At 37.9% G+C, this 21,672-nt stretch overlaps 1 protein-coding gene across 1 annotated transcript in view; it reads left to right on the top strand.

Annotated features, from left to right (window-relative positions):
• The window catches only part of PKHD1L1 (PKHD1 like 1), a 61,783-nt gene that overhangs the window by 34,264 nt on the left and 5,847 nt on the right, over positions 1-21,672 (top strand). The window contains exons 39-67 of the mRNA XM_089477260.1: positions 126-275; positions 665-839; positions 1,403-1,559; positions 1,648-1,804; positions 2,382-2,461; positions 2,731-2,860; positions 3,471-3,600; positions 3,926-4,167; positions 4,409-4,545; positions 5,370-6,399; positions 6,671-6,862; positions 7,156-7,307; positions 7,665-7,824; positions 8,297-8,522; positions 9,264-9,352; positions 9,934-10,079; positions 10,201-10,330; positions 10,445-10,563; positions 12,576-12,705; positions 14,005-14,178; positions 14,741-14,844; positions 15,661-15,787; positions 16,443-16,564; positions 16,690-16,780; positions 17,226-17,374; positions 17,574-17,696; positions 18,351-18,462; positions 18,772-18,888; positions 21,134-21,299. Coding sequence (XP_089333386.1) covers positions 126-275; positions 665-839; positions 1,403-1,559; positions 1,648-1,804; positions 2,382-2,461; positions 2,731-2,860; positions 3,471-3,600; positions 3,926-4,167; positions 4,409-4,545; positions 5,370-6,399; positions 6,671-6,862; positions 7,156-7,307; positions 7,665-7,824; positions 8,297-8,522; positions 9,264-9,352; positions 9,934-10,079; positions 10,201-10,330; positions 10,445-10,563; positions 12,576-12,705; positions 14,005-14,178; positions 14,741-14,844; positions 15,661-15,787; positions 16,443-16,564; positions 16,690-16,780; positions 17,226-17,374; positions 17,574-17,696; positions 18,351-18,462; positions 18,772-18,888; positions 21,134-21,299 — 5,017 coding nt within the window. The remainder of the gene's footprint in view (positions 1-125; positions 276-664; positions 840-1,402; positions 1,560-1,647; positions 1,805-2,381; positions 2,462-2,730; positions 2,861-3,470; positions 3,601-3,925; positions 4,168-4,408; positions 4,546-5,369; positions 6,400-6,670; positions 6,863-7,155; positions 7,308-7,664; positions 7,825-8,296; positions 8,523-9,263; positions 9,353-9,933; positions 10,080-10,200; positions 10,331-10,444; positions 10,564-12,575; positions 12,706-14,004; positions 14,179-14,740; positions 14,845-15,660; positions 15,788-16,442; positions 16,565-16,689; positions 16,781-17,225; positions 17,375-17,573; positions 17,697-18,350; positions 18,463-18,771; positions 18,889-21,133; positions 21,300-21,672) is intronic.

Consider the following 21,672-nt stretch of genomic DNA (forward strand, 5'->3'; position numbering starts at 1 on the left):
CTCCGATCTTAATGCAAATCCATGTCATATCATATATTAAATATCATAATACTCTCTCTCTATATATATATTTATATATACACTATATATCAGTTTTATACAATGTTTTTATATAATGTTTTTAGGCAGCTTTGCTGGCGGATTAATAATCACAGTCACGGGGTCCGGTTTCGATCAGCAGACGTCTAGTGTATTTGTGTGCAACTCCGAATGCAAAGTGGACAGATTAGGATCAAATTCCAATTTCCTCTTATGTGAAGTTCCACCACAGAACGGTAAGTGACCAGACGTGTAAAAAAATTATTTCCCCATGAAATATGGTCACTGGCTGGTATTCAGGTCTAGATACCACGCTGCTTTACTGTGCTGTGCATTGAATTATGTATAGAAAATACCCTAAATAGTGCACGTTTGTGGGCTGATACCTGTAGGGTAAACAATAATTCCGCCGACTTACAATGAGAACAATGATGGCAACACAGCTCACACGTTACGGCATACAGACCACCATTCAACAGAAGGAATTGGGTGGTAATGTGGTAACTGATAGGTACAAATAACAAGGTATGCCCAGAAACTTTTCTCTAAGCTGTTCCCAAAAGGGAATTATTAAATTCACGATTTAGGTGAAAATGACCGGTATTTACCTTTTTTGTTTCTGCAGACACTAACACTACAATAACCTGCGATGTCCAAGTTGTCAATGGAAATGACACGGTCCAAATAAAAAATTCATTTTCTTATTTGTCAACATTAACTCCTGAGATATACGATATCAATCCCAAGAGGGGAGGAACAGCTGGGGGGACCCGACTAACCATCACGGGGTCCCAGTTCAGGTACTGGTTAAGACAATATTGAAATTAAATGTTCCCTAAAGTGTTTCACTGGCCAAAGGGTCCTCTGGGTGATTAAGAATAAGACATTCTATAGTTTACCATAATGCCGTATGATAAAAACTTAGTGTTTTTTCTAGTAGAATGGATAAGAAAAAAAGAGACAAAAACTATACCTTTACCTAATATTTAGCTGTAAATAGTAGGTGAAACAAAATGTTTTAAGTGATACTAGAAATAAAATAGAAACAAAACCAGAAACCACTTTAATAAAATTTTGTCTAAGATGCATGATGGTTCTATGTGGTGTGCTATGGGTAATTTGATGTGTATGCTACATCGTATAAGAATATTAAAGCAACAGCATATCACAATAAAGCCCAGGTAACCAGTGTGTCACATGTGGCTCAAAGGTCTCCACTTGACCTAGGACAATAAGCTAGAACAGATATATAGCTGTGAATAGAATGTAGCCAGACTCAATAAAAGGAAACTATTCTAATTACATGTCAAAAATATTGATTTTCTTAATATTAAAAAGATTTTCATTTTTTTCGCCTATTTAGCTCCAATGTGTCACTTATCACCGTCACTATAGCACAAGCAAAATGTGAGATCCAGTCAGTCAACAGCACGCACATTGTTTGTATTACAAGCGCCCAATCCCCTTCACAGGAAGCCAAGGTTAAAGTCCATATTGAAGGTCAAGGGTTGGCCAAGATGGTAAGGAACTCCTCATTATTGTTCCATCTTTAGATTGATAGCTACTGATAAGCAATTTAACTGATCATCTTATTATTATCCATTTCAGAACAACACTGAGTTTTTTTACATTGATGTCTGGTCATCCAAATATACATGGGGAGGAGAATCGCCACCTGAAGAAGGATCGCTGGCTGTCATTACAAAAGGACAAACAATTTTGTTAGACCAGAGTACTCCTGTTCTGAAGATGCTACTAATACAGGGTAAATTAATTAAATTAAGCTTATTACCAGTTGGGTAGAAAGATGCACATGGGTGTCTGCAGTTGGAGCAAAACAAGGGCCACCCAAATAGGTAAGGGGCAGATAAATACGTGACCATGGTAAGGTCAGCAGAGCCAAGGGTGAGCATGGTAAGGTCAGCAGAGCCAGGGATGACCATGGTAAGGTCAGCAGAGCCAGGGGTTACCATGGTAAGGTCAGCAGAGCCAGGGGTGAGCATGGTAAGGTCAGCAGAGCCAGGGGTTACCATGGTAAGGTCAGCAGAGCCAGGGGTGAGCATGGTAAGGTCAGCAGAGCCAGGGGTGACCATGGTAAGGTCAGCAGAGCCAGGGGTGACCATGGTAAGGTCAGCAGAGCCAGGGGTGAGCATGGTAAGGTCAGGAGAGCCAGGGGTGAGCATTTTACACTGTAGAATACTCAATAAATCTATTAATGGCCTTTAAAGATTAAAAGTAAAAACTACATTTCCATCACAGTTGGAAGATGAAAAGTTAGTAATCATAGTTTTACATCTCTGATTTGTTTGCTTTTTCCATTTTGCCTTTTTCCATTTTAATAGGAGGAACTTTGATATTTGATGAAGCTGATATTGAGCTGCAGTCAGAGAATATCCTTATTACAGACGGAGGAATACTACAGGTATTGTTCCAGCACAATTTGCAATGCACTTTAATTACACCAATATTGTACGGCATCGGGAATAAAAAGTATTTAGTTTTAATGTATATATACTTATAGATTGTATCATGTTTCCTATGTATATTTATATGAATGCCAATTTTAAGATGTTTAGAAGACAGGGTGGTAAGCAGTCCAACTTGCTTCTCAACAGCTGCCAAGGAGGAATTATAGTCCAATATTATCCAGAAGGACAACATTTACTCGTGATTGATTATTATTTTTTGTAGATTGGGACAGAAACAGATCCATTCAAGCACAAAGCAATCATCACCCTGCATGGACAGATACGCTCACCTGAATTACCCTTGTATGGAGCAAAAACATTAGCTGTGAGAGAAGGAACCCTGGATCTCCATGGTAAAACGTGGAATATCAACTAGACAATGACATATTTAATAATTCAGCCTTGTATAACAATATGTATTCAGAATTACACTAGACAGTAAGTTGATATAATTGGGTCGCTTCAATGCTCCTAACTAAACTTGGTTGTAGTCGCGATTAGAATGTATGGAGCAATTCAATCCGTCTTACTATATGCAAAATGAGCATTCTCAGCCAAAATTCATGTAAGGAAGAAACTACGGTATCACCTAATCACACCACAACATCCCCTGACACAGCAAATGTTATTTACAGTTGTTAGATGTGTTAACAGACTTATTCCGGGATCTCGGTCGATTAAAAAATGACTGAGCAGACGTCAGTTATCGAGTTGGCTTAAAAATATCTGGGAATTTAGCCAGCTCATATTAGAAACATGTGCGTCTAAACATATATCACAGATAAGAAACGTTTGGTTATCCAGCTGTTGTAAGACTTTAACAATGCTTAGACAGTTAATAACCACTGGGGGAATAATTCTAATCGCTGGCGCACGGCAAGAAGAAAAAAGATTGCAAGTGGCATTGACCTAAATTAGGATGAAATAAAGTGATAAGTTACTAAATGCTATTTTGTTGTATAGGGCTTCCAGTCCCAGTGACCTGGACCCGTCTGGCACAAACTGCTGAAGCAGGAACATTTACAATCATTTTACAAAAAAGTGTAACGTGGAAAGTTGGTGATGAAATTGTTATAGCATCAACGGGTCACAGGTAATTTAAGGAAAGGGATGTCTAGCTTTGCTATAATCTCCATCCATCTCAGTTGTAATTGTACGGTGTAAATTTTGTATAGTTTGTTATTTATCGTTTTAGTATACATAGTACTCACAGTATGCCTTTTGGGGTTCATTATGGGCAAAATAGCTAAATACATGAATCCTAAGCCCATTTTCTGATTGGAGCATAACCGAATTCATATTTGATCAGCATTCTTTTTTCTTAACTGAGAAATCCTTTAAGCATTCTGTGTCTAGTCTGGTAAGGACCCACTCATCTCTTTTCTGAATGTTTTTCTAAATGTTTATTTTATTTCCAGGCATAGCCAAAAAGAAAATGAAAAAAGGACAATTAAGTTCATTTCCCCAGATGGCACAAACTTGACGCTAACAGAGCCCTTGACCTACAAACATTTGGGGATATCAGTCACTTTACCTGACAACACTATCTTCGAAGCAAGGGCTGAAGTTGGCCTTCTGACAAGAAACATTGTTGTGAGAGGATCCAATAATGTGGAATGGAATGATAAAATCGAAGCTTGTCCAGATGGATTTGATACTGGTATTTGCATGCTATATTATCGTTACGTAACTTAAAGGTGTGGGACATGGGACAACCTTGGATTACAGAAATAATTAAGTTCTACGATCTGGATTTGATGCGCTCTACAATAAAGAAGTGGGCCGAGAATGGTCATAGTCATGGAGTAAATGGGATGGCTGTGGTGAAGGCTGCAGTGTGGTGAATCTGTTGGCTTGCTATATTCTTACCTAGTAACATTTCTGATTCTCCTCCTTTTTAGGTGAATTTGCGACACAAACATGTTTCCAGGGAAGGTTTGGGGAAGAAATAGGAAGCGACCAGTTTGGTGGCTGCATCATGTTCCATGCTCCAAAACCAAACAAACTCCTGTCCATTGGAAGAATAGAATATGTTGAGGTATGTAAAGAAACGTCGGCTCTTCTGTTCTTGTATCCATCTTACAGTCCAGAGATACGTTCAAATTATTAGTGCCATATTTTCTGTAGTCTGTGGAAGCCGTTAAAGGGCCAGTTATACAAAATAAAAAATGTGGCTCAAATATGTCTTTAAAGGGGCAGTGACGCAAAATGTATTTCTAAGGTGTATTCCCTTTGGATATCTACTTAACGCTCGCCTTCTACTTGCCAACTGGCACATATGTGCTCCCAGTGCGTTCCACCCTGGTAGCAGGATTCAGGAACAGAAATGTCAAAACATTTACCTTCTGGAACCAAAACTATTAAAGCATAAGCATCTTATTTTGCTACACTTGATTTAATATAATATCCCAAACAGAATATTATAGAAATTGCATTTATAGAATTATAGAATTTACTACACAAGTGCCTTAGTGATGAACATTTTTACATTACATGCATTTACTGTTTAGGGATTATGTAAAGATTCTTCAGGATACAGATATAGCCACACTTATTATATGGGGTATAAATAATAAGTGGCCATTAAAAGATTTTTTAGTGGACAGTACTGCTTTTTAGGTTATATATCATTAGGTAAACCCAAAGTTTCAAATCCTGTGTGGCGGTTGACGGACAGCTTGGGTATAAGTTGTGTTATAGGGTTGGAGAAGCATGAGTTGTGGGATGTTCATATTGGCATAAATTTATTTTATTTTGTTTAAATTAACATTGGGATATCCCTTAAACCAAAAGAATTATTTAAGATGTACAATTGTATTACGTTTTAACAGACTTAAAACATATTTAACTGTTATGTTCTAGATATTCCATGCTGGACAAGCCTTCAGACTAGGTCGTTATCCAATACACTGGCACTTAATGGGTGATCTCCAGTTTAAATCGTATGTGCGTGGGTGTGGAATTCATCAGACATACAACAGAGCGGTCACCATCCATAACACTCATCACCTTCTTATTGAAAATAATGTCATTTATGACATTATGGGGGGAGCATTTTTCATTGAAGATGGCATTGAGCACGGAAATGTCCTCCAGTACAACTTGGCTGTGTTTGTCCGCCAAAGCACTAGCCTGCTAAATGATGATGTCACTCCAGCAGCTTTTTGGGTTACAAATCCCAATAACACAATAAGGCACAACGCAGCAGCTGGGGGTACCCATTTTGGATTTTGGTACAGGATGCACAATAACCCAGATGGACCATCTTACGACCCATTAATCTGTCAGAAACGGGTCCCCCTTGGTGAATTCTATAACAACACTGTGCATTCTCAAGGGTGGTTTGGAATTTGGATCTTTGAAGAGTACTTCCCTATGGAAACTGGAAGTTGCTATTCCACAACACCAAAGCCTGCCATTTTTAACTCATTGACGACTTGGAATTGTCATAAAGGAGCAGAATGGGTGAATGGTGGTGCTCTTCAATTCCACAATTTCACAATGATAAATAACGAAGAGGCTGGCATAGAAACCAAGAGGGTAATTTCATCATATGTTGGTGGATGGGGAGAGACTACTGGAGCTTTGATTAAAAATGCGATAATAGTTGGCCATGTGGATGAACTTGGTCTTGGTTCCAATTACTGCACCTCCAGGGGTGTAGTACTTCCATTTGATGAAGGATTAACAGTTTCATCTGTCAAATTCATGAATTTTGATCGTCCAAACTGTGCTGCAATCGGAGTTACCGCCGTTATTGGGCTTTGTGCAGACAGATGTGGAGGCTGGAGTGCAAAATTTGGTGGCATACAGTATTTTACCTGCCCTAACAAAGCCGGATTTAGATGGGAGCACGAAGTTGTGTTAATCGATACAGATGGCACACTTGCAGGTAACAATTTACTTTTTGCTAATATGCAAATACAGTTCTAACACACAAACTACTGTGTAATTCTAAGAATAAGGGAATGTGATCATGGGACAAAAGGAGACAAGACTTCGTTGGAATAGCAGCTGCAGAAGAAACTATTTAGCAGACTATTTTCTAGTTATATTTTTTAATAAAACAGCAAAATAATCTGCCTACACTAACTTGGTGGAATAGCAATCTATAAATTATGTATAATTACATTTTAACATTATAATGATGTTTTTTTTTCTAGGGACACCGGGATATAAAGTGGTGCCTGAAAGCGGCTTGCTGGATCCCTTACAATGTAGAAAAGGGAAAGACTGGAGTGTTGGCTTCCCCGGATACATTTGCAACGCTACTGTCAGTTTTCATCGACTGGCCTTTAACAACCCACAACCTTCCTCCCTTGCTGGAAAGGATGTCATCATTTCAAACGCATTCGGTGGGTGATTAATAATACAAAGAGCTTTTGTATCTTAAGTATTTTACTCTGACATGTACTAAATGCATGCTCAGCAGAAACCTTTTGTTTAGGACCCCAAAATACATTTGATATCCCCCAAATGTAAAAAATTAAATAACCAAAGTTTAATATATATATATAAAAAATATTTTATATATATATATATATATATATATATATATATTTAAAGAGATAGAGATGTTCATGTTTTTCAGAGACAGCCCAGGCATGGATTGCAATGCAAACCGGTTAACTATTTGTGCTCTTTCCAGGTGTCAGCGCCATTCCCTACCTGGCAAAACGTTTGACTCATAAACCCGGGTGGATGGCTTTGTTACCAAACGCTAATTCTTTCAACTGGCATTTTAAGGATGTTGATTTTGTCACTAACATCTCCTACACCTCTACTTTCTACGGTTTTAAGGTAATGAATAGGAACAGTAAAACCATTTCTGAACAATGCTTTGTCAATGTAGATGTTTTGCTTTTGTAACATTGTGAACTGGTCATGGCTACAATGGTGTGGTTTTTGCCATTTAGTAAAAGTGATTGATTAATATTCATAGTAATATTTACAGAACATTACCAGACCCTTGCTTTGGGTATTAAGAAATAGGTATCTTTTCTTGACTTAACCCTTTAGTTGGCCTCAGTTTTCATTGCTCAGATCAGTAAACATAACATGAAACGATTACTTTTTGGGTAAGTTCCTAGCACTGTTATTGCTTAGCAAGTTTTGTCATTTTAAGAACACAATTAATCTATTTTATATATTTCATAGAGTGAAGACTATGTGCTTATATCGCACAATTTTACCCAGAGACCTGACATGTTTAACATTATTGATAAAAGGAATAGCTCTCAGAGTGAACTGAGCTATAGCAGCAACAGTAATGGCGACTGGTTCTTTAACAACAACACAACTACACTAACATATCTTGGTAAGTAATAAAGCCGTGTTAATGTTTCTAAGTAGCTTGTGTGCGCCCGTACAAATAGTAGACAATTACGCATATTTAAACATAGAACAAAGTATGAAATGACAAGATGAACATCATGGAAGGGCGGCTACTGGAGAACTTGTGTAATGGTATTTTTTAATTGCAAGAAGCAATATATATATATATATTGTACAATGTATGTATATATATATATAAATATATATTAGAGTGAACAGTGTGTAAATATAGAGTGGGAGCAGGTGGATCTCTATGGTTGTTCTTCATTCAGTTGTTTATTAGTTCTGGCTGCTTTTATAATGGTGAGGTTAGGAGAAGGATAAAATGTCCTGGACAAGAAATGAATTGGATAATGCTAACTTTGACACATTCTGCATTATTTCATATATACCGGTATTTGGTGAAACATTACATCTTATATTGCAATCGCAACAAATGGGTTTTATCTTTGCAGTGTCTGGGAAAAAGAAAGTCCAAAGACGTGCTATTGCAGGAACGTTGGATACCACCATGTCCAATATTAATGTTAAGTTACAAGTTTACCAGTGCTACTTCAAGGACTGCATCGCTCCTCCGCCATCAACTACAACACCTGCCAGACCCTCTAATTACGAGTATGTGTCAGTCCGTAGCGTAAATGACCGTTCCACTCCAGTGTCTATCTCTCTGTATTGGTTATGGTACTAACTAAAGCTTACATTGAATCAGGTTTTATTTAAATTTACAATTGGCACTTCAAAGTCTGATTTTTAACTTAATAGTTCATATAGTAAATTCAGCCTTCGTGTCCTCTTCTGTATAACTTTGCCCGGCTTGATAGTTTGGGTCAATTTCGAAGTTAACTTGATAGAAATGGGCAATTTCCTCACCAGTATAATTCTAGACCTAGCAATATAATGGAGCAGGAACAGTTTATACCCGTAGGGATTGATTTTTTTTATGTTTATGGAGATCTGTAGAGTTCGAATGAACCTGTCAGGAAATAGCAGCGTTATCACCATGTTAGGTAGCAGTAGGGATGCTTCAATATGTGGCTCAAGAGCCATAATTATAATTTAAATATGTTATTAACCCCTTAAGGACAACGAGCGGTCCCTAAACCCATTGAAAACAATGCATTTTGAGCCTGTACATGTACGGGCATTGTCATTAAGGGGTTAAACATGGAATACAACTGGACCAAGCATTTTGAAACAACAATCACCCACGTGTTTGCTAATTCTTGGGCAAAGGACAATAAAGTAGAATCAAAGTGAATAGTGTTTATGGATCACAGAAAGTAGAAGTTACATTCATGGTCATGGAACCGGTTACAAATCGTATTGTCAATTGACACACGTTGCCCCTTAGTCTATAACATGGTGAAATGTTGTCCTTAATGTTTACTATTGTATTATATGTTTATTTATTTATTTTGATAGCCAATGGTCCAACATTTCCTTCTGGCAATCATCAAAAGAAAACGATTACACTGTCCCAAAAGACGGATCGAATGTTGTGATCCCAGCAGGTACTTTCTGCTTACTAGATTCTACGATTTATAGTTTACTAAGCTTGATATCCCTTTGGGTTGCATTGAGGGTGCCACGTTTCCACCACAAATAACTAATTCATAGCCAGATGGAGAGGTAAGCTTTGTAACCTCAGCAATATGATGTATCATACAAACTTGCTAATATCCAACACGGCTGGCACATCTCATTGCGTGTTAGTTTGCGTGTTAGTTAGTTGATCTAGGGGATGTTATACACTTACCATAATAGCTACTCCTTGCTACCTCCCTCCCCACCCCAGAAGATTTGGAAATAATATATAATATAAATATCAATGGGAATCAAAAATTATACCTCATTACCTAAACCTGCTAAACAGAAATCTTACTGCAAATATCTGAATGATAAAGTAACTTAAATCTGATTTGGCAGCCTTTGGTTAAGACAAAATGTATTTTACCTTAAGACTATAACTGAGATTTTAATCCCATACTTATTTTGTTCTTCCCTGGATTCCTTTTAGGAATACTACAGGTTTTAGGGTTACGGGACGTGAATGTTCTTTTTTCACCATAGCTTATATGTCATTTTATTTCAGACAAATGGGTTGTAGCTGATGTCGATTTGCCATCATTAGAAAAACTAACTATTTATGGAGTCTTGGAGCTGAGAAACCTCACAAACATGAACCTGACAGCTACATATAAGACAACTATACTCAGTGCAACATACATATCCATACAGGTAAGAAATGCAATGGAAATATAGCTATTTCTGTGTTTAGTTCATTAAAAACTTTTATGTTTATAACTAATTTTTAAAAATTCAGATTCTCATTATGTATGATTTTTCCTGCTTTATATAGGGTGGAGCATTAATAGCGGGAAATGAGAATGATCCTTTCCAGGGTGAATTACATATAATACTGAAGGGAAACCATTCAACCCCTGAAATGCCATTGCGAGATGGACCAAACCAAGGATCAAAAGTGATTGGTAAACACAGAAACATGCATTAAAACAAAATACGGCAAGACATTTTAAGTGGGACGACTGCACATATTTTGTTGGGCAAACATGTATAAAGCGTCATGTATCTTTGAATTGTAGGGGTGTTTGGGCAGCTGGATCTCCATGGAATTCCTCGATCGGTCTATAAAACCAAGCTAGCCAACACCACACTAGCGGGATCCCCATACATCACATTGGTGGATGCTGTGGACTGGCAGGTAACTACTTACATTTGCTAGATAAATATGCAGGTGATAAAAAAACGTGAAATGTGTTCAATGTATGTTTCTTGTATAGTGAAAACAAAAATGGAGAGCCTAATACAAGCTGAAGCAGAGAGTAAGAAAATCATTTTTTTGGTGTTCATTTAAAGCTCTCCTTTTACGTTGGGAACAAAATACAGGGGTGGGGCTTTTTTTTATTTTTTTGAGAATTACGGGGTGATTTGTAAAGGTACCAGAATCTCATGATAGACACAATGCCTTAAATTATTAATCAATTGTATATAGAGAATTGTATGCCTTTGTGCATACTTTTGTTGCAGGTACAAGATATGGTGGCTAATTTTGGCCTTTTTCTGGGAAAAAAACCCTAAAACATTTATAAATGAGCTGTGCTTGTTTATATTGGGTGCTTGATGAAATTCTTGTTCACAAATCGAAAATTCCCTGACAATTCTGTTATGAAATTGGTTATACATTGGCACATTTAGAAATCGTCTAGCGCAGGGGTAGGCAATCTTCGGCTCTCCAGATGTGGGTGAACTACATTTCCCCTGATACTTTGCCAGCATTATGACTGTAAGAGCATTATGGGAGATGCAGTCCACAACATCAGGAGAGCCGAAGATTGCCTACCCCTGGCCTAGTGTCTCTCAACCACTTCTACAGCATACAAAAGAACATAGAGCTGGCACCCCTTATCAGCTAAGCACTCTATGCAGCAGTCTACTCATATATATATATATATACCGTATTTGCTCAATTATAAGACGACCCTGATTATAAGACGACCCCCCAAAATCTGAATATTAATTTATGAAAAAAAGGAAAAGCCTGAATATAAGACGACCCTATAGGAAAAAAGTTTTACCAGTAAATGTTAATTCATGTAAACTATGTGAACAATTGTTTGTTAAAAGCTATGATTGAGAAAAATATTTAGTTTTTGTTTTTATTTCCTTTTTTTCAACCTGCCCCCCCAGTTATGCACATCTGCCCCCAGGCTTGACACTCTGCCCCAGAAATGCCTTATACCTTCTAAATGCCACTGTGCCCCATGATATGCCTTTTGACCCCCCTATGTGCCACTCTGCCTCCAGAATTGCCTTATACCCCTATATGCCACTCTGGCATTTAGGGGGTTAAAAGGCATATTATGGGGCAGAATGGCATATAGGGAGGTATAAGGCATTTCAGGAGGCAGAGTGGCGCATAGAGGGTTAAAAGGCATTTCAGGAGGCAGAGTGGCGCATAGAGGGTTAAAAGGCATTTCTGGAGGCAGAGTGGCATTAAGGGGGTTAAAAGGCATTTCACGGAGCACTCTGCCTCCAGAAATGCCTTATGCCCCCCCCCATTTAACACTCCCTCCCTCCTCCAAACCTACCGATGCTTCTGAGTCCCCGGTGCTTAGTCCGGGCAGCGTGTAGAGCTCTACGCGCTTGAGCGGAAGTTGTTTACGTGAATCGCGTAGAGCTCTATACGCTACCTGAACTAAGCACCGGGGACTCAGAAGCACCGATAAGTTGGGGGAGGGGATAACACAGGAGGATCCGGGTCCCCTGCATCTGAGTCCCCGGTGCTTAGTCCGGGCAGCGTGTAGAGCTCTATGCGCTTGAGTGGAAGTTGTCTACACGAATCGTGTAGAGCTCTACACGCTGCCCGGACTAAGCACCGGGGACTCAGAAGCACCGGTAAATTGGGGGGGGGGGGGCATAACACAGGAGGAAGATCCAGGTCCCCTGTATCGCTGCGGGGGATCTGGATCTTATTCTCATAGTCAGACCTATTTGAGGTCTGATTATAAGACGACCCCGATTATAAGACGAGGGTTTTTTTTCAGAGCATTTGCTCTGGAAAAAACCTTGTCTTATAATCGGGCAAATACAGTATATGGTAATGCCAGTCCTGGAAATATATATATGTATATACTTGTTTACCAAGTTCAACTTCTCTGAGTAGTTCTACACATGTGAAGGCTGACTATCTTGTATTGTCCTCCCATTTTAAAGGTAGGAGAAGATATCCTCATCACGACCACCAGCTATGATGCCTGGCAGACAGAAACCAGAAAGATCATTGCTATTTCAGGGGATAAAACAAACCTCACCTTAAATGCCTCACTTACATTCACTCACACTGGTAAGTGTCAACGTTTCAGTTTAAATAAGGATTCAATCCCTCAAGATTGTAAGCTTGCGAGCCGGGGTCTCTCCGCCTAATGTACCGGTTTGTCTTAGTCTGTCAATTCTAGTCTTGTCAGACCAATTGAATATATGTATTGTATGAAGCGCTGCTTGAAAGTTGTTGGTGCTATATAAACAAAAGATAATCCAAAAGAAAATACTATAAACCAATTCTGCAGCGGGAAAGAGCTTAAGCTAAGAGTGATACTTGAAGTTGTGTGATTTTGTGTTATATACACTAGCAGATTCTGGGGCACTATTACAATGAAAGCACAATACGAGTTTAACAATAGCATAATTAATATAAGACATACTACTACACTAGTGTAAGAGGGTCCCGCGACCATACAGTCTATTAGGAGGTTGAAGGGGGGTTGAGACTGCGTAGAATGCTTTGGCAAATATTATTTTATTTTAGGGAAAGTCATATGCTTGTAACAGTCGCCTGAAGAACTTGAATGAGAAGGGAATAGATGGCATTAAATAGCAAGGGCTGCACTTAAGGGGTAAGCGGGTCTCAGAGTCCCAGGCGCCGGCATTGCCATTGCTTACCAATCTATCTCACATCTGTGGTTTTTCACTCCGCTCAAACCTGTGCACAGTTGTAAGGGGAGAACGGGAGCCTCGCCTTTTCATTTTCCAGATCCAGAACACATTGTATTCCATAAACAACTATAGCCCAAGATGCGGTGCTTAAACAGTGTCATGGTCATTGTCACCACAGACCCATCCCTTGGGGCCAGCACTGCCCAAGCCTCATCAGGAACCCTCTTTGCCTTCAAAAATGAAAAGGGTAAAAACACATGTTACCCATCAACCAAAACTAACAAGTAAACAATAGCTGTGTGTATACTTAAAATAGACAGATGGTTAGAATTAATTATAGAGATGCCTACGGCCACCAACAGCCTCACTATACATAAATGCAGATTTAAGTACTTGTTAGGTAAATGCATCTTTGACTTGCAAAAAAATTTTGTTGGGAGCACCAAGTGTCCATCGATGTTGGGGTGGCTCTCATAAGACCTTCAAGACTGTTGAGTGCCAGCGCTGGGGCTGGCAAGGACATACATTCATGAAATCCAAAAGAGTAGAGGGCTGGGTAAATATCCAAGATGTACGCAAAGGATTCAGATTAACCTTTCTTTGCATTTGGGACACAAAATTAATTCTAAGGTGTACCTTTAAATAAATGTCTTCCATCAATTTAACCTTTGATGTCTTCCATCAATTACCTTTTTTTTCTTTCTTGCAGGGGAAACATATCAGGTGCCGAATACAAACAAGACTTATACGTTGGCAGCTGATGTCGCTTTACTAAGCAGAAACATTAAAATAATTGGCCAAGATTACCCTGGATGGTACAAAGAGTCGTTTGGAGCTCGTGTGCTCGTCAGTTCATTTTTTGCCAATAATAAGGAATATAAAGGTATAGTAAACACTCTGCACCAAATGTGGTTTCTAATGCTTATTTTCAATAACATTCTGTAGAAAAATAAGTGCTTGTTTTGGAAGACGGAGACCAAGTTATGGAACATACCTGGTCTTGTCCTTCAAATTTTCTGGCCTTGGACAGCAAAAACAGTAAATTACCTAAGTAAGATAAAAAAAGAAGTGGAAAATTAGCCACATATATGGAGGAAATAGAATACACAATGAAGGGGGAACATAAGTAATATAGGTGAAGAACTAATCAGATGGAATGACATTAATAAGGAAGGAAGGTAAAGTTGTTAACTCTTTTGCGGTGCTTAGGAAAATCATTTAACCCCTTTAATAATACCGTGTGTATCTGCAGTTTTATGGATTAAAAGTCATTAAATGTGATCTGAGCTAAAGCATTTAAAAAAGGAGAGGTCACATGATTAGAAAAGAGGCAAGCAGAAAACACAAAGCTATTGAATTAAGATTAAATAAACATGATGTTTCTTTCCAGACTAATTTAAACTGTTCTTAAATATCTCAATTTTGTTTCCTTTGTGGAATTAAAGGAAGTGCAAGGATTGATAATGTGGAATTTTACCACAGTGGACAGCTGGCCTACTCAGATCCAACAGATCCTCGTTACTCCATAGCGTTCCTCAATCTGGGAGAGGTAATTATATTTTCTTACATGTCTAAATGATTTCAGCTCTAGAAATCAAAGAAGCTTTGCTTGTTCCTACTAACGTGTTTTTGAGTGAAATAATCTATATGACATATACATTTTGAAATGAGGACTTGGAAGTTTTTTTTTACCTCTTAACGTATAAATATAGGGGTCCAGTTAAAGGTTGCAAACAGTGCACTCCAGAACTTTACCGCTCTCACTGTAAAAAATGTCCCTCTCAGGAAGTGGAGAAAAAAATATAATTTTCTGGCCAGTACATAGGTGACTTTTTTTATGCAGAACTTTAACGGAATTGTACTTTGTTAATGTTCATTATGCATATTCAGGATTGTGCGGAGTGGAAACATTTGATGTCACCACGCTCTACTTCTTTGTTTAATTACATGTTGTGCCACATCTTATCAACACAATTCTGTTAATGAATATGGACACCATATCGTGTATTGCGCAGCAGCAGTAAAAAGTTGTATTACAGCATACAGTCCAAATATTATTTACTTAGGAGGGATTCTTCCTCTCTGGGGCTCTGATCCATCTGTCCCCTCTTCTTTGAGCTCATACTGTTTATCACAATGTAAAAATAAAAATGTATTATTTTCTAAATGCCTTACTCAGCTACATATATAGCTATAAATAGGGCATAAAATTACCAAAAAAGCCTCAACGAAGGCCTGTCACCTAGCCTTTCCTGTAGCCACCAAAACAAAACTCAGTATTACTTTTTGTAAAGAAACACATTATAGTAAAACGAGCAGTGGTGTTAGTTATGTGGATCATGCAATTCTGTTGTATATTTTTAAGGTTGCCGAAAACACATCGTACGTCAGAGGCTGTTCTTTCCATAATGGGTTTGCTCCGGCAATAGGAGTTTTTGCCACCAATGGACTGGATCTTGATGACAACATCGTACATTTCGCAGTGGGAGATGGTAATGTATTTGAAATAGTTTAATGCGTACGTAAATGGCAACTATCTTCATTAGCCCCATGGCTCTGTGTGTGGCAGCTGATTACCAGATCTCTGGAGAAGCCCTCTGATTTCTGGGTGGAAGAGTGGACTTTTTAACTCTCTGCCTGGTTCCCCTGCATCACCCCCACTTTTTCCCATTTTCCTTGCTACACATTTATTATTCCACCTTTACATCATTATCCCTTTACACGTTTTAACTAAAATTATTCAAGAAGCTATTTTGCTGATAGCAGATTCCTTGAAATTTACTTTTCGGACTTTAGATTGGCCACCAAACACTCAATTGAGTTTTCTTAAAGCAAACTATAAAATAATGTCCAAAGTAGTCCTAAAGTTGATTTAAATCACACAGGAACATGAAGCGTTTTAAAGACAAAATCCATATCTGTTGGGAAATAGAAATCAGTTTCTCTGTAAAGTTCTGAATCAGGAGCAATTTCATGGAACGAAATGTTCATGCAAACTGAAATACATTTACGAAACTGATATTTATTACACGTATGACCCATTGGTTGGGTCATACGTGTAATAAACTTATTAACCATTTCTGGACCAACTCTGCTTACTTTTACATGCCAGAGATATTGATTGGTAGTCTTTTATTCATCTTATAGGTATCAAGGTATGGGGAGAACGTATTAGAGTGAGAAGGAATCTTGTGGCTCTTGCTGCGTGGCCTGGATCATATCAGGACCGAGAGGAACCAAACAATATCGTTTGGAATGCTGGAATAGAGGTTGTTATAACCAATGTTCTAAATTATTTGTTTATAAACGAAAAAAATTTAAAAACAGCATTTATTGTGGTTCTGAAACAGAACTTAATGACTAACATTTCGTTTGCGTCTGTGTGTTTTTGTAGATCAATAAAGGCAGCGACATTGTACTACAGAATAACGTGGTTGCCGGTTTTGAAAGAATTGGTTATCGTATTGATGGTGAACCCTGCCCAGGTAGGAAGCCATAAACGCATATATATTTTTCCAAGAAATGTATGAAGAAAATGCATCGCGTGCATTATTGTCTTCTTTTGAGGCTAACATGATATAATATGTTCTGACACCTTATAGTAAACTCAAACATTAGAGAAAAACAAAAAAGTAGTATACGTGACTAGGTCAGTACAATGTAGAAGCTGACGGAACATTTTTACCCTGCGGTGTAAATATAAACAAGCAGACTTTGGTCGATCTGACAACACAGATTAAAATACACTGCTTTTCATTAACAATAATTTACACAGATCATATCTAAATTTCTCCACCGCTAGGTTTTGGGAAAAGGACTCAGGATTTTCTTCTTTTCTCTGATTTTCTTTATCACAGTGATGCCATATTATAAAATAGTTAATAGCGATATCCTTGTTTTGTCATATATCATCGTGTTCTGGCTTCACAGGTGCCAATAATGCCAACGAAGAATGGTTTAATAATGAAGCACATGGGGGGTTATATGGTGTGTATATGAACGAAGATGGTCTGTCTGGATGTTCACTCATAAGAAGGTTTCATCTGTGGAAGTGCTGGGATTATGGCATTTACACTCAGGTATTGTTGCTACCACATTACAGATAAATTAGCATATTCGAACGTGAAATAGGAACCAATGGCTTCAAAGAGACACAATTTGCCTTAACCATTAGAATTCCCACAGAGTATGAGATTTGTGGATGGCAAAAATGGTCATGTCATGCCCAATGATGATTTTCTTGCTTGCCTTTTTTAACCGAGAAATATTACTCTGCAGACAATCGACCGTGTGGAGATTTCCGAAGTGGTTCTGACAGACAACGGAATGGGAATATTTCCCATCATATTCAGCCCAGCGGCAACGTCTCACCAGACATCTAACAAAACAGTTAAAATCTCAGTAAGTTAAAGAAGGTTACTGTCGTAGGTGTAATGTTCACAATGGCAATGCAAAGATTTTTCAAATTATTATACCGTGGCTTATTGGTTCAGTTTTAACCTAGATGAAGAATAAACTGTCACATCTTAAATTGTAAATAAGAGGAAAACTCAGTTTCAGGGATTCCATTTCTTTAAATAACCATCTAAAGAAAGACGTATATATCTGAGAGGGGTGTTAACTACTGGCGAACCATTTGGGAAAATAGGCAGCTGGACCTTTCTAGGTTCCTTTAGTTGGGGAGCTGGGCGACTCACACCCTATAAAAACTCAGACAAAGTTCTTCTCATTTTGGCTTCATGGTAGTCCGTCTCGTGGGAAGAGGCTAGCAAAGCAGAGCATATGTGGGCTTATAAGAACTGTAGCCTAGTAAACAGATTGTGGCAAGAGAAGAACAGTTACATTGTGGATACATACGCAAGGTCCTAACCCATAAAGCAGATATCTGTACATGGTGGGGCCACAATATGGTGTCGCCATTTCTCTAATTGTGACCATTCCCAAATGGCAGAAAAACAGCAGGTTACATAAAATGAAGGTTTTAGACGGCCAAATAAAGGTTTGTATAATGAAATTATTTGAACGTTAACGATGAAAAATCATTTGTGGTTTCAGAATTCTCTGCTGGTTGGAAGCAGCCCCAAATTTGATTGCAAAGATGTTCTCAATGACAGTGATGTCAACATAAAGCTGACTCTTCAACACCGCAGCTCCAGGCCCTTGGCAGGTAATAGCATTGCTATTAAATGATTGTAATCCAGCCATTACCTAGTAGTTAATTTGGTGATCTTTGTTTTTATATGCTCTAACTACAAGGACTATTTTCCAAAACAAAAATTACACCTCTAAGCCATGTAAATATTGTAAAATACTCCAAAAAATCCACTACAACCAAAGTGTTTTGCTAAGCATCAAACTAAATGTAATTAAAAATGTATTGGATGGATGAGTTTAAGCAGTTTACTATAGTCATAATTTAATGTGTAATGGTGACAATAATAAATATAACATTATGTGCTGCATTTCTATTTTCCAGGTGGAAGAAGTGGAATTTGCTGGCCAACTTTTGCCTCTGCTCAAAACGGAGCGCCACTAAAGCCTCATGAAGGCATAATGAGCTATAATGCAATCAGTGGGTTAATGACTGTGCAAGGTAATACCATACTGCGGAAAATAAACAGGAATCTGCAAAATGTACCTAAACCTGAGAGCCTATCCATAAAAAAATAATTTTTAAGGATACACTGATGTATAATCAACAGGCTGGTGTGTAAATTGAAAACTCTATAAATTACGCTTGGAATTTGACACCCTGGGTTATCTTCCCAGAATTCTGTGTGTCATTTGAGAGTATGTTTCACTTGGCAAACTGGTGGCCATATAACAGGTAGCAAGTAAAAACCTGATTATAACTTGTGCATTCAGCAGTCTGCTAAACTGGTAACTGTAAGGCTAGGTTTTTGTCCTGCGTTTTTTTTCGTGATGAAAAACGCCAAGAAAACTGCCACTGCATTTTCCTGCGTTTTGGCGTTTTTTTCTGGAGTTTTTTCTGGCGTTTTAGCCTTTCTGTGGAAATTGCTTTTTTTGACCTTAGGCAGTTTTTTCAGCCTTTACAAGTTAGAAGTTTCACCCATTTACTTGGTAGAGTTCTACGCCCCGGCGGACCCTTTTGTCTCTTTTCTGTGGTTTGTAAGGCATGCTTTATTCCGAATGTCTGCTCCTCTAGGAAGATTGGCCCCAAATGATGCTGCAAATTGTTTGCTGTTGCTTTTGGCACGCAAGATCCAGTTGATGCGTCGCGTATGTTTGTTTGTAATGGCATGTTTGTTCCAAATGGTGTAGAATTCAATATGAACTTTGTTTTGTGTGAAACTGTTTGTTTCCAGCCTATTTCTCGTAGGACACACAGATACTGGGTCCATCCTCTGCACTGTAACTGTGGAAAAAACGCCATAAAAAACGCCAAGGCAATAAACCCACATGGCTTTTTCATGGCGTTTTTTCTCTCCCTTAGACTTCTATTGGAGAAAAACGCCAAGATTTCCTTGCAAAAAACGCCAGAGTGTCAACATGCTGTGATTTTGAAAAACTGCCACAGAGCCCAAAAAAGCAGAAAAACGCCAAAGAGGACTGAAAAAACGCCAGACAGAAAAACGCCAAGTGGATATGGCATTGTGCGATTTCCTATTGAAGAACAGCTAACATCTGTCTGCAGCGTTTTTTCACAAAAAAAACGCCAGGTGGCGCTATTGGCGTTTTTATGGGCGTTTTTAGCATAAAAAAACCAAGTGGAAACCTAGCCTAAGTCTAATAATAAGGAAACTTGTGATCTCTAAAACGTAACCTTTAAAAGATAATAATTACAATGGCCGTAGGAAAATATAAATAAAATATAAATACCAAACCCTAAATGGATATTCCCTGATCTAGCTAATCTACTGTAGGGAAAGAGTGAATAAAAATAATCCAATACATAAACTCAAAACCGCAGGCTCTGTATCCTAAGGAGCCAGTGGAGTAGACACCACTAGCTAATAGCCGAGTTCTCTATCTATATATTTTAAATATCTACACTAAGTATATTATTGAAATTCTAAAACATAAACTACTGGTAACTAAAACTAGGGCTGGCGGATTAAAATTTATATATTGGATTATTTCTTTTTTTTTAATTCCCCCTTTATCTGTAGTTGCTTAACCGGATCAGGGTATAGCTATTTTATTTATATTGTATTTATATTCTCCTATGGCCATTTTAATAATATATTAAAAGGTACATTTCTAGACATTATTTTCCAAACATAACTTACTGGAAGCTAACATCATAGTTGGATCTCCTATGGGAAAACTCTAGTTTGAAAATGAACTTGGCAATATGTCAAGTTCTAAAATTCTAAATGGAGCTGGAAGCAATAGTAGAGCTTATTTTACAAGCCAATAATGACGAACTGTGCCAGAATCAAAGCTAAATAGTAAGCATTGTATTTACCGTATTTTGCAGTATTTTGTACTGCTGTGTGAATGTGTGCCGTAGCTTGTTAAATTATAGAGGCAGTAAAAACAATTGTATTAATTATTTTTTATTATAATTATCTTTTATTAATATATAGGGCCAAAAAATGTATGCAGCGCTTCTTGCAATACATATATTCAAGGGGTATGACAAGACTAGAATTGACAGACTAAGACAAACCGATACATTAGGTGGAGAGGGCCCGGCTCGCAAGATTAATAACCTAATATTTTAGGGCTGCATCATGTGAAAATTGATGAATTCATAATATTTATGTCATTAACAACATGCTTTTTGTGACATTAAAACTACAAAGCTGTGTTATTTTACATAATGTATATATATATATATTGAACAAAAGAAAACTATTTTATTTGTATTGTAGATACAACCTTTGTGGGGTATAAAAGTGTATGCTCCGGAGAAACCAATGTGATGTTCATGACAAATCCACTCAATGAAGACTTACAGCATCCAATACATGTCTCCAGGATACAAATCTCTGACAGTTCAGACAATCAGAAAGTGTTTATTCATAGGCCGGATGTGTCGTAAGTTGTTGATTATAATGTAAAACCATTTGGAATCTATTATGATGATTAGAGGGGCATTGTCATCAACAATAGTTGACATTATACTTGGAATGAATCAATAGAGCATAAAAAACACAACTGGCGCTCATCTATACCTCTGCCTATTCCCTCTTCTCTTCCAAACATATAAAATGTATCAAGGTGTTAAAGGGACAAATTTAAAGTGCAAATTGTTTATTGCAAATATCTTGCGTGTTAAAGGTGCCTTTCCATCTACACTACTATTGTAACTAAATACTCTTATAGGTTGTGAAGTAGAAACTGAAAAACGTTTCCGTGATTAAATCCTTCAGATGAAGAAAAAAGTGACAGGCTTGCTTGCGTAACCTAT

This window comes from Sceloporus occidentalis, unplaced genomic scaffold, assembly GCF_023333645.1.
Source record: "Sceloporus occidentalis isolate IW3139 unplaced genomic scaffold, rSceOcc1.0.p SCAF_11, whole genome shotgun sequence".
Classification (NCBI taxonomy): Eukaryota; Metazoa; Chordata; class Lepidosauria; order Squamata; family Phrynosomatidae; genus Sceloporus; species Sceloporus occidentalis.